Here is a 12,361-nt window from a genome sequence, read left to right on the forward strand (position 1 = left end):
AGCACTTAGAGCAGTGCCTGGCCCACGGCAGGCATTCTGGCAGTGTCGGCTCTCATTGTTATCCTCAGTCCTCCTCCTTGATGCTCTGTTGAGATGATGTGTGTGAATTTGCTGAAGGACCTTCCATCCCTCTGTTTTCTGCTCATTTTAAAATTTCCAATACAATATAGTAAAGTTAAAAAAAAAAAAGAAAAAAGAAAAAGCAACAAATGGAAAAAAAAATAAAATAAAATTTAGGATGTGTGTGTCCTCGTCCCAGTCTTTAAAGATTGTCCTGGCTTTTTCTTTTTAACTCCTGTAGAAACTCCAATTTCAGTGAAGGGCGTCTCACTGCTCTCGGGTCACACGTGACAAATGGCCTTTATTACCTGCTGATTACAGTTAACCTTCATTCCTTTCATGGCAGCTGTGTGGTGCCTTCTATTTAAATAGAGCTGTTCTTGGATGTGACTTTTCGAGCCTCTCTGGGTTTCGTTCTAATTTAACTTACCATTCCAAGTGGGACTATTGTGTCACTGAAGGCGTGATTCACTCATTTGTTCTCTCTCCATCTAATTATTACGACGGAGTGCCTGTGAGGCCCCCTCGGGCGTTCATTCACTTCTCTAAATGGTCTAACCTTCTGGGGAAGGGAGTGGGCCTTTAGTTATTATTTATGAACTGTGTGGATGTGTTTAGTGCAATGTCTGGGAACACACTAGCGACTGTGTTCAGTTGCTGAATGGTCCCGACCATTTTCATCATTCCAAGCTTATTACTAAGGATTATTGGAAGAATCTTCTGCTGGCATAGGCAGTAGTTTTTTGCACATTTCCATTCTTCAGAACGAGGCCAACTTTTGAAGCACACAGGTCAGTGTGCATGCATGTGGGGATACCTTAGAAGCTGTGGAAACAAAGGGCACGTGGCTCAGAAAGCATAGAAAGGGCAGAATATATTAATTTCACTGAAAATTTTAATTGTAAGCCATGCTTTAGAATGGCATTCTCTTCAAGTTAGAGCAAAAAACCAAGACACTCATGGGAACATGATTTTAATGGTTACCCAGAATCCCTGGTATTCAGTCACCACTTTGTATATTACAGCATTTAAAATATGAAACAAAAAAAATAGATATGCAACAAGCAACAAAGTTTTACTGTATAGCACAGGGAACTACAGTCAATATTTTGTAATAACCTATAATGGAAAATAATCTGAAAAACAATATGTGTATAATTGAATCACCTTGCCGTGCACCTGAAACATTTAAATCAACTGTACCTCAATAAAATATATGTATTATGAAAAAAATAAAATTTGAAACAGGGAAATGAAAGAGTAAGGAATTGAGTAAGCACTATCAGAAGACTTGAAGTCAAAGGATCCTGGTGAGGATTAATTAGCCAATTAAAGGCTAATTAATTAGTTGATTATATTGAATTAAGAATACCTGACTTAATACATTAATCCATTCATCCATCCAACTATTCAGTCATTCTATTTAGCAAACATTTCTTGAATGCCCACAATGTTCTTGGCTCCAGAGACCCAAAAGTTCTTGGTACCAGCATCTTAACTATCAGATTTCCTGCCGTGGACTTGGCGTGGCCAAACACCCAGTCTAGTTACCTCCCAGCTACCATGTCCGCCAACCCCAGGGTCGTGCTGTGGGCCGTGTACAGCAGCAGTCCTCCGTGGACTTGGGTTTTCCTCTCCTCTTCCTGTGTTCTTGAAGCTCGTTTGCATTTCTGATTATTTTTTACTTCAGCCCCATTTACCTGCCTTTCCACAAAGATATCAAATAAGTAGTTCTTGTTTGAAAGGTACAGGCTAGCATAAGGTTCTGTGACATCTGAGGGTATCTCTGCCATTTAAAAAGGGGAACCAGGGGAAGTCTTACCCATTGAATACCATTTTAAGGTTAGCTTGGTTGGGTCCATTTATTCAATGCACATACCTCTTATTTTTATCATCATCATGCAGATATCTTTAGATAGTTGTTCTTTATAATGTCCTAAAACATTTCACTTTAAAATGAGGAAAACTGCGGTATGAAGTTTGTAGCGCATTAAGGCCATCCACCGAACATGTCTTCAATTTTGATGTACATTCAGAAATCTGAGTGAAGTGGTTCCCTGCCATTCTGTAGCCCTGCTTTTCTTCCCTGCCCACCATATAGTCCAGTGGCTGACTGTATAGCAGCATTACCTCCTTGGTCCCTTATAGACTTGCTTAGTAGTTACTGGGTATTGATTTTAGGTTTATTTTTTTACTTTTCTCTGCATATATGAACACATAGCAGAATAAATAGCTAAAACCAACAGGCCAAGCAATATGTGTGTGTGATTATGCTTAGTTACGTTTAGACTTCTGTATAGATGCATAGATGCATAGAACGCATTGTACAAAACAAAATGTTCTTACTATAGGCTTTATGTTATAACTTGAGGGACATAAATACCACGTCATATTCTCGATTTGAAAGGTGTAAAACATACCACAACACACAATGCATAGAAAGCATACACAACATAAAATGCATAGAAAGCATTGTACAAAACAAAATGTTCTTACTATAGGCTTTATGTTATAACTTGAGGGACATAAATACCATGTCATATTCTCGATTTGAAAGGTGTAAAACATACCACAACACGAAAGTTTCTATTTGTGAGGCCCCCAGTGACAAGATCCATATTTGTTTTTATGACTAAATAGTCAAGAAGTGAATTACTGTTGCCTTATTATCACATATAGAGTCAATTTGTTCACAAGAATCACACCCTATGCCAGAACATACCTTGTTGGGAGTGACTAAAGCCCTTCTCTCATGGGAAAGACCAGTCACACTGTTTTGACTCTTTTCACAACCAAGCTCCAATCCCTACAACTGAGTCAATGATGTGGAAAACCACAAAGCCTCATTGAGTGATAAGAAGGCTGAAAAAGTGGCTTAGCCATCCCATATATTCTTTCCTTCAACTTCATAGAAATCTTGCACAAAACTGTTTAAGATACAGGCAGATAAATGTCATTTATATTTGATCTTAGCTAATAATATAAAGCATTGGCTACTGAATCTGTTACTTGTACAAGTGAAAAGATGCTTTGAGAACTTGGGTGGCTCAGTCGGTAAAGAGTCCGCCTGCAATGCAGGAGACCCGAGTTCAATCCCTGGGTCAGGAAGATCCCCTGGCAAAGGGAAGGGCAACCCACTCCACTGTTCTTGCCAGGGAAATCCCATGGACAGAGGAGCCTGGCGGGCTACAGTCCAAAATGTTGCAGGAATTGGACATGACTTAGCAACTAAGCCACCACCACCATATGGAAGGAGACATTTTAAAGTTTACTGGAGCAATGTTGCAGTAAAATATTAGAAATAAATCTATATGTCCATCACTTAGGAAATGGATTTTTAAACTCTGGAATGAATGTTCATTGGACTACTCCCATATTTCATCTGAGTCAAGTATTAACCAGTTATAGCCCATGGATCAAATGCTGCCCACTATTTGTTTTGTAAATAAAGTTTTATTAGAACATAGGCACACTCATTTGTTTTATTTATACTCATATTTACCTATAGCTGCTTTCATGCTACAGTTGCAGGGTTGATTTGTCACAACATAGACTGTATGACTCTAGGGCAAAATACTCACTATCCAGCCTTTTATAGAAACAGTTTACCAACTCCTGATCTAGGTAGATTAAAACACCATCTATTATAAAATACACCGCTGAGAAAGATAAAATAAATCAATTAAACCATGACCAGCCATCAAATGTCAGAGGCATCCTGAGTTAGAGACATTGAAATATGAAAAGATTCATCTTAGGATCCATGCACTATGGCATATAGCACTTCAAATGAACAAACCACTGTGTTTGTATCAGTATATACAGAGCTCAGATCCTCAGTGTCGAGTGAGCAAAAGTCAAGTGTGGAACAATTTGCAGAATGATGTGAACAGCCTTTTATCTATATGTCTCTTTAAAAACACAGTATAATGAGTTTCCATGAATGCAGATACCAGTAAGCATAATTTAAAAGAATTGAAAGGATTTGTAGAAAACTGATGATAGAGATTTTGCCTGGGAGGACAAGGGATCAGGACAATGATGGAAGAAAGAGGGGGAAAGTTATCTTTATCTGTAGTGTTCAGTTTTTTTGAGGACTGATTTATTCATAAAAAGTAATTTTAAAAAACTCTGAAACCTGGAAAAGCTGAAAGAAAATAATGTCAAAGTATTAATAGTGGTAAATCTTTTATAGTAGGAGTATGAGTGATTGCTTTTTTATTGTATTTCACTGTAACTTTAAAGAACTTCATGAATAACTTAAAAAAATGAGTCATATTCTTCATTTCTATCTCAATCAAAAGAGATTAATGTTGGAAGAAGTACATGTTAATCTGTTACCTGACATTACAAACTAATCCTGTTTTTCTACTGTGGCATTAAGATTAAACAATGTACAAGTCAGGGCCAAATTTCATAGTTAAAACTTTTTTTCATAATGTGGTACAGCTAATCTTTAAATACAATGCACTTGATTCTTCACCGTGAAAAACTACCAACGGGAAGAGTTAAATGTCAGGTGCATTTTGCAGAACCAAAATAGCTTGTCATGAGTCATGTTATTGATGTACTGATGTCATTTCTTTTGGCCCAACCTCACTTGTTTTGAAATGTACATTGTGGTTTTACATGATTTTATGTGTTGTCACATGCAATTCAGACCCTCATGTTACTTATTAAATGCATTCATTTTGTCATTTGTCAGTAGCAGGTCTTCCTAAAATATTCTCTGTTAAGTGTCTTCACAAGTTCAGAACTTTAGGCGATAATTTTACCACCACCGGATAATTTCTTTTGATGATGGAGGTCTACTCATTCACCACTGCTTTCATTTACTTTTTCGCTTTTTTCATTCTGTTGTTATTTTAAGCATGTTTTCCTCTCCCGAGGAGTGTTTCATCAAAAATAGGTCAAGCTGCCCGCCTTCGAGATTAAGCAATGAAACGTGTCCCAGAAAGTGACAGCCGTAACGTGGACCTGGGGCCTCGAGTCTGTATGAAGTTGCAGACTGTGAGCCTCAGGTCTCACGGCACGGGAACCAAACAGGATGCTGTGTTTGCTCACCATTTAAATCTACTTTCTCTTTTTCCAGTTCAATCTCACCATTTAGTATTGAGAGCACAAGACGCCAGAGAAGGTCTGAATCCCCAGACTCGAGAAAACGGCGTATCCACAGATGTGATTTTGAGGGCTGCAACAAAGTGTATACAAAAAGTTCTCACCTGAAGGCTCATCGAAGGACACATACAGGTAACAGCTCTGCAGGGCTTCTCACCTGAGGGTCACTGAGTCCAGACAGGGCCGGCTGCTTGACTTCTGACCCCTGGGTGTGCTGGAGTGTTCTGTGCTCACCCATCATGTCTGAGCAGAGTGCATTCCCTCTCTTAGTCGAAAAAGGCTTAAGTCTTAGTGAAATTTAGAAACAAAGAAGTATTTTTTCTGTGTCTTAAGGACTTATATTAGTGTGAACCCAGTGGTCTAGACTTTTTCATAGTCAGAGTTGCCACTTAATGCTTGTCTAGGTTTTAAAATGTCCACGTAACATACAAAACAAGCTGAATAAAATCATTTTCTTCTCTTAAAGTTAGCATTTTCACCACCACTTAGATCATGTTTTTCTCCCCTTGATCTCATCCCCCAAATAACCAAACTGATAAACAGCAACAACAACATGAAATAAGATTGACATATACATAACACTGCCAGGAGTTGAAAACTGTATTTCCCCATGATTCCATTTGATTCTCACTGGTATTTTTTTGTATATGGAGAGGATTTTTTATATTCATAGTTTGCAAAGAAGGAAATTGAGATCACAAGTGACTCGCCGGCTTTGTCACCATCCATTCACCCAACACATCTACCCTCCCACCGATTCACCCTCCCAAGAAAGAAGCCGGTGGTTCTTCACTTAGCTCTCTATTCACCCCATCCATCCTCTACCATGTATGTCTCTCACTTGGCATCCCCTGCCTGCCTTGCTTTCTGGATCCCGTTGGGTACCACTGATAGGAGGCTCTGGGAAGAGACCAAAGACCAAATTCCTCCCCAATTACGGAACCTTTTCAAGGAAAAGTGACTGGTGACTGGAACATGTGAACCTCAGAGAAGAGGGAGATTCATTCATAGGCATTCCTGGTAGCAACATACCAGAGATCAAGACAGCCCAGTCCAGTAACTATCCTGGACAGGAATCTGCCTCCAGCACCCACGTCTGGGAGCTTCATGTGTAACAGACCCCATGGGGCCATGTAAATAGTGCTCCCATCTCAGATACATTAAGGTAACCACACTGTGTGAACTGTTTCCCAGCTGAGGTAGCAAATTTATTTAAATTGGCATTCTTTGCCGTATATTGAGTCATGTTAGTATAGCAGATTGTTTGAAGCTTTCTTTACAGAGACTTTCACGATTTTGATCATTGAGGTGGGGCGTCTTTGCGAGTGTGATGATGTTATAGCACAAGATGCTGCTTGAATTCAGAAAAGCTTTATAGAGTCTGCAGTTTAGTCTTGCTCATCTACCATGTTAATGCTTTTGCTATTTCTAAGGTAATTCAGCACAGTGTGCAAACTGCCTCTTCCCATCTTTCTTCCCTGTTCCCAGCCCTTCTTCCTATTCTTCTTAATTCCAGATCCTTCCCTCTTTACTGATCCTGAGCTCTCCCGGGAGAAGTTTCCATCTATTTCTTAGACACTCATTTTGTTGTTGTTTTGTTTTGTGGGCCACACTACACGGTATGTGAGATACTTAGTTCCCTGACCAGGTATCAAACCCGTGACCCCCTGCAGTGAAAGCACAGTCTCAACCCCTGAACCACCAGGGAAGTTATCAGGCACTATTTTTTAATCAATTTTCTTTCTTGTTTTTGGATCTGAAAAATTAAGCCATTTAATATTTAAGTTAGTTTTTTATTGGAGTAGAGTTGATTTACGATGTTGTGTTAGTTTCAGATGTACACCAAAGTGATCCACTTATACATACACACACATCTATTTTTTCCAGATTCTTTTCCCTTATAGGTTATTATAAAATATAGAGTAGAATTCCCTTGCTACACAGTAGGTCCTTATTGGTTATCTATTTTATATATGGTAGTGTGTATTCAGTTTTCTTATGAAGGCCAAGAATGAGTATAGACATAAAAGTTGAATAAGCATATTTCATCCTATCAGTAGATAATGAACACAAATCATAGGAGTAAGTATGATCAGGTTGTATTACTGACTTTTTTTGGGAACATTTCAGTTATAAGAGGGAAAAAAAAAAAGATGACCTTTCATCAGTGAATCCTCATATATTTTGAGTTATTCCTATTTTCCTTGAACTTTCTGAAATAACTATTAGCCCCATTTTCACCAGACATCCTCTATTTCAATTATCCAAGTGGTGAACAGTGAAAGAGAAGAAAGGGTTTAATGAGATGCTGTGAAAGGATTTTAATGTTATAGCATTGTAAGATTGAATCTTGAAGGTTTTAATATATATTGTGAAAGTGGGGGAAATGCGATGTATGCATTGTAATTCAAAGCAATATAAACCTCTAATGCTGAAGCAGAATTAATCAGTGTGGCTTATTAATAAGATGAAACCATTGACTCCTAGGGTCCAAATGGACCTTCGATGTCATGGAGTTTAGTTCATTTCCACATTAGAGGAATCCCTTGGGTGTCATCTCTCACGGAGAACCAGTCCCTACTATGCAGTTTTCTGCACACTTAACAGATCTTTTCTTTCATTTGATCCGCACAACACCTGGTCTCATTGTCTCCTTGGTAACGAGAGTGGCTCCCGGTCGAGTATTATTTCCTACCTCTCCTTAAATTCATCGAATAACAGAGAGCTTTTGCTTCTGCAAGACAAGTTGGATGATGTTTCTGAGGGCAGAGTCCTTGTCTCTGACAGCCCTGAATTGTCTGCTATGGCTCTGTTTGGCTACTTTATAGCTCCGGCGGTCACACTGTAATTTTCACTTCCGGGTGCTGGTGCTCCTCTCAACACTGCCATGAACCACTGGCATCTTCATTTCTCCAAATCAGACACCCTCAATTCTCTTCAGCCACTTTTTTCTAAGTATACTCTGACATATCACTGTATCTTCTAAAGTTTTCACCCCCCTAGTTGACGTAAGAGCTCTTGTTAATGGACATCTCTTAATAGATGCGAAGACAGAGTTAAGTCTTTTAGCAGTTGTCTTTCTGTGTTAGGTCATCTATGTCAAAAACTGCTGAAATCTAGATCTTTCCCTCCCTTGTAACAATAACATTTCTTTTAAACCAAAGCATGCGGTGTTGTATTTTGTCGTTGAACCTGTCAAATGATGGCTGCCTTGAGAGGGGTGGGTTTTCCCTCACTGAGGTGTTTGCCCCAGGCTGGATAATCTCTTGTGGGAGATACAGGACAGTTAGTGCTGTGGGAGCTGCACATGCCCTTTCAAACCTTAGAAATACTTATACTGTATATACTACATCCATTTGATTGATGTGAGCTCATTATTCTAATAAATCGAAAAGACTTTAGAACCCCTTCCTGCCCACCTTGCTTTTAGTATTCTAGGTTTCTTCTTCAGCTTCTCCATTTTTTTCAAGTACTGAATGGAACAGGTTCAGGAAAAAGGACTCAGATGTGGTCGTGGAGACTTCCATCCAGGTGGGTCTCAATTCATAAACTTACAGCTAAGAATCCACCGACTTGTCCTACCTCCGATCCATGTTTCTTGATCTCAAAGCTCCACCCAAAAGTCCTTGTGAAATTTCTGCTCCAAACCCAGATATGACACATTCATCCATCCACTTAGCCAAGAAATACTTATTCTGGGCAAGGCAGAAGCTCCTAAACCACCAAATAACATTACTTTTAAAAAGAAAGAATGAACCTTGGTTGCTTTGCTGCCACCAGTTCAAAGTGAGCCCATACTGGTTTCTGATTTATCATTACATGCAAGATTTCATAACTTTGTGCTCAAAGTGAAATGAACACTCGTTCTGTAGGGATTCAGGTTGGCTTGCTTTGCTTTTAGTAAATATCTTCTTAGCCTTACCTTTGCTTCAGGCATACTGAGTAAGGTATTTGTGTGTGACCAGTAATAATGAATGTGAAGTATGGGATTATAACAGATGACTTATGAGAACTACACACGCAATGGGAGGTGAGCAAGGAGCAACAAGGCACTACCTTTGAGAAAGTCACGTTAATTCTGCCTGTAACTTGACCTTTTGTGCTTTCTTAATAAATGATCAGTCATCTGTTTAGGACATAGATATAAAGTAAATTAAACATATCTATAGGAGTGTGAAAGAGGTTCATTTTCTACCTACTCATAAAGAATTTAGAATAAAGCAAGAAATGCTGGAGTACCTTCTTAAACTGAAAAATAACTTAGTCTAATGAATATGCATTTTAGATAATAACATAGAAGTTTGGCCAAATATTTTAAATGCCTACTAACATTACCCTGTGGCAAATTGTTTAAGGCAGAGTCCATAGAAGGAAAAAATATATTTTGACCATCACGTTTACCCTACCGTCAGCAAGTATAATAATTATTCCTATTCACTAGTCTGAATTGTATATCTCCTCTGCGTGAAGCCGTGTACAGTGTATTTAAATGAATCGCACTGTGTTGAAATTAAAGGTCGTTTAAATCTGTATGATACGTAACTATTATGTACAATGAATTTCTCTGATTTTAAGAATTTTACTGCTTATCAAATGATCTAAATATGAATTTTAGAAGATAATGGTTTTACAAATTTTATATTACCATTTATAATTCTCTTTATTTTCCAAAAATGTGTGCCATCGTGTTTTCTGTAAATAAAATGCAGTACAAGGAAGTAACACTCAGGCACCACTGATTCTTACAGCCACTAGATGGCGCACAGCAACCAGATGTTGGGTCTAGCTTAAGAGGGTTCAGAAATCAGCTGGAACCCTCTAGTGGTACATTTGAAACGATATGATTGTCCCTTTTCTGCTAAATACTATTATTTAATGATGAACAAGGAAATGGCAAGATAAAGATTTAAAACTAGGGTTTTTTTTAAATAAGTATTAATCATTTCAACATGTAAGAATATTTAGTTTCAAATGACTCATAATTTGAAATTTTCAACTTGTATCCTGTTCTCTAATAAATTTTTGAGGCTTGTTTAGCCAGTCTTGCCTCATAGTTATTTGAATTCATATGAACACTCTACACCTAAATGTTAAAATGTAGTGAACACAAGGCAGTCACATTTCTTATCTATCTGACTGTAGCAAAAGTAATTTGTATCTAAATTTTACACATCAAGGAAGGTAACTCATATGAATACTTTAAAAATACTAACCAATTTTTACTTAAAAGTCCCTCATTATTTATTTCATTATGTCCTTCCTTATCTTTACAAATGAAGGAAATGTTGTATTATTTAGCTCTTCCCTTGAGGAATAAAGCCTTTGTAATTAATATCATGTGCTGTAATTTCATGTCATGGGGTTGCAAAGAGTCAGACACGACTGAGGGACTTGCACTTACTTTCACTTTCACTTTTTTTCAATGACCGGTGCATTGGCTCCCCAGATGGCGCTAGTAGTAAAGAACCCACCTGCTAATCCAGGAGACATAAGAGACACAGGTTCAGTCCCTGGGTCGGGAAGATCCCCTGGAGGAGGGCATGGCAACCCACTCCAGGATGCTTGCCTGGAGAATCCCCATGGACAGAGGAGCCTGGTGGGCTACAGTCCATAGGGTCCCAAAGAGTGGGACACTGAAGCGACTTAGCACAGCACAATGCCTGTGCATGTAGTATACTGCAGATGGATAGTGCGTATAGATAATGAAGGACAGGGAAGCCTGGTGTGTTGCAGTCAGTGGGGTCGCAAAGAATCGGATATGACTTGGCGACTGAACAAGAGCAACAAAAATGGCTGCACACACATGCATACACTGTGATCTGAAATGCTCGTAGATTCCGTGCTTTTTCACTTTTTACCTGCCTCGCCCCTTCTCATTGCTATTCCTCTGTTTCTTGCTTCCAATTTGGCATCTCATTTTACTGGATGAGATTTTGAAATGACTTGATAAAATCCTACACAGAAAATCATGAGCCGTGTGCCAGCAATGCATGTTGATGGCCTTTGTTCACTGGTCTTGGGGTTGCTAGGTCTTACCTTCAGGCGGTGGGATGCTGCTTATATGCTCACATCCATCTTCATTATTTAAATAACTCATTCCATGTAAAGCTCCACTTCAGACCCTCTGTCTAGATTCATTGTTAGATAAAGCATAAGGCTTAATGATGCCAAGATAATGAATCACTTAAGGACAGACTGACATTTTTCAAGAAAAAAATCCTCTCTGAATAAGTTGTTTGCACATCTTAGCCAAAGAGCTCGCAAGTATGCCCCATATTGGTAACTGCAAAGAAATAGGAAACTATCATAGAAATAGCACTAAATTTGAAGTCAGTAAACAGAAGTTTATCTCTGGCCCCTAACTGGTTGGTGAGCTTAGACAAGCTACTTAACTCAGTGAATCTCAGGCTTTCTATTTTTTTAACTGTGAACATAAATATAGCAAGTTGTGGCATAATTACCCTGTGTGTGCATGGTAAGTCACTTCAGTCGTGTTTGACTCTTTGTGACCCCATGGACTGTAGCCTATCAGGCTTCTCTGTCCATAGTCTTTCCCAGGCAAGAATACTGGAGTGGGTTGCTATGCCCTCCTCCAGGGGATCTTCCTGACCCAGGAATTGAACCTGCGTCTGTTAAACATTTCCTGCATTGGCAGGTGGGTTCTTTACCACTAGTGCCACTGCGTGCCCAGTCAATGCAGTGAAAGTGAAAATCGCTAAGTCATGTCTGACTCTTTGCGACCCCATGGACTATAGCCTGCCAGGCTCTTCCATCCATGGAATTCTCCAGGCCAGAATACTGGAGTAGGTAGCCGTTCCCTTCTCCAGGGGCTCTTTCCAACCCAGGGACCGAACCCAAGTCTTTCATGTTGCAGGCAGCTGCTTTACCCTCTGAGCCACCAGGGAAGCCCCAGTAAATGCAGGGACTAACACATTATAGGGACCCAGTCATTATTTGTTGAATTGAAATTACGTATGTCTTATACTGATACGGATATATGTTATTAATGTGAGCAATAGGTTCAAGGCAAAAATTGTTTGGATAATTTAGTGTATTCTTATCACAGTCAACTGTTTGCTACAGACTCTACTAATTTAAAATGTATATAATGCAGAAAAAATTGGGGTAAAACTAGCAAACGAAGCAGTCTCCGAACATGCTCGTCTGTACGGAGCTCACTGCA

General features: G+C 39.1%; 1 protein-coding gene across 28 annotated transcripts in view; it reads left to right on the top strand.

Annotated features, from left to right (window-relative positions):
* The window catches only part of KLF12 (Kruppel like factor 12), a 534,319-nt gene that overhangs the window by 498,432 nt on the left and 23,526 nt on the right, over positions 1-12,361 (top strand). For all 28 annotated transcript variants that reach the window (XM_044927244.2, XM_044927239.2, XM_044927243.2 and 25 more), the window contains one exon: positions 5,153-5,310. In XM_044927244.2, the coding sequence (XP_044783179.1) occupies positions 5,153-5,310 (158 nt within the window). The remainder of the gene's footprint in view (positions 1-5,152; positions 5,311-12,361) is intronic.

This window comes from Bubalus bubalis, chromosome 13 (genome assembly GCF_019923935.1).
Source record: "Bubalus bubalis isolate 160015118507 breed Murrah chromosome 13, NDDB_SH_1, whole genome shotgun sequence".
NCBI classification, from domain to species: domain Eukaryota; kingdom Metazoa; phylum Chordata; class Mammalia; order Artiodactyla; family Bovidae; genus Bubalus; species Bubalus bubalis.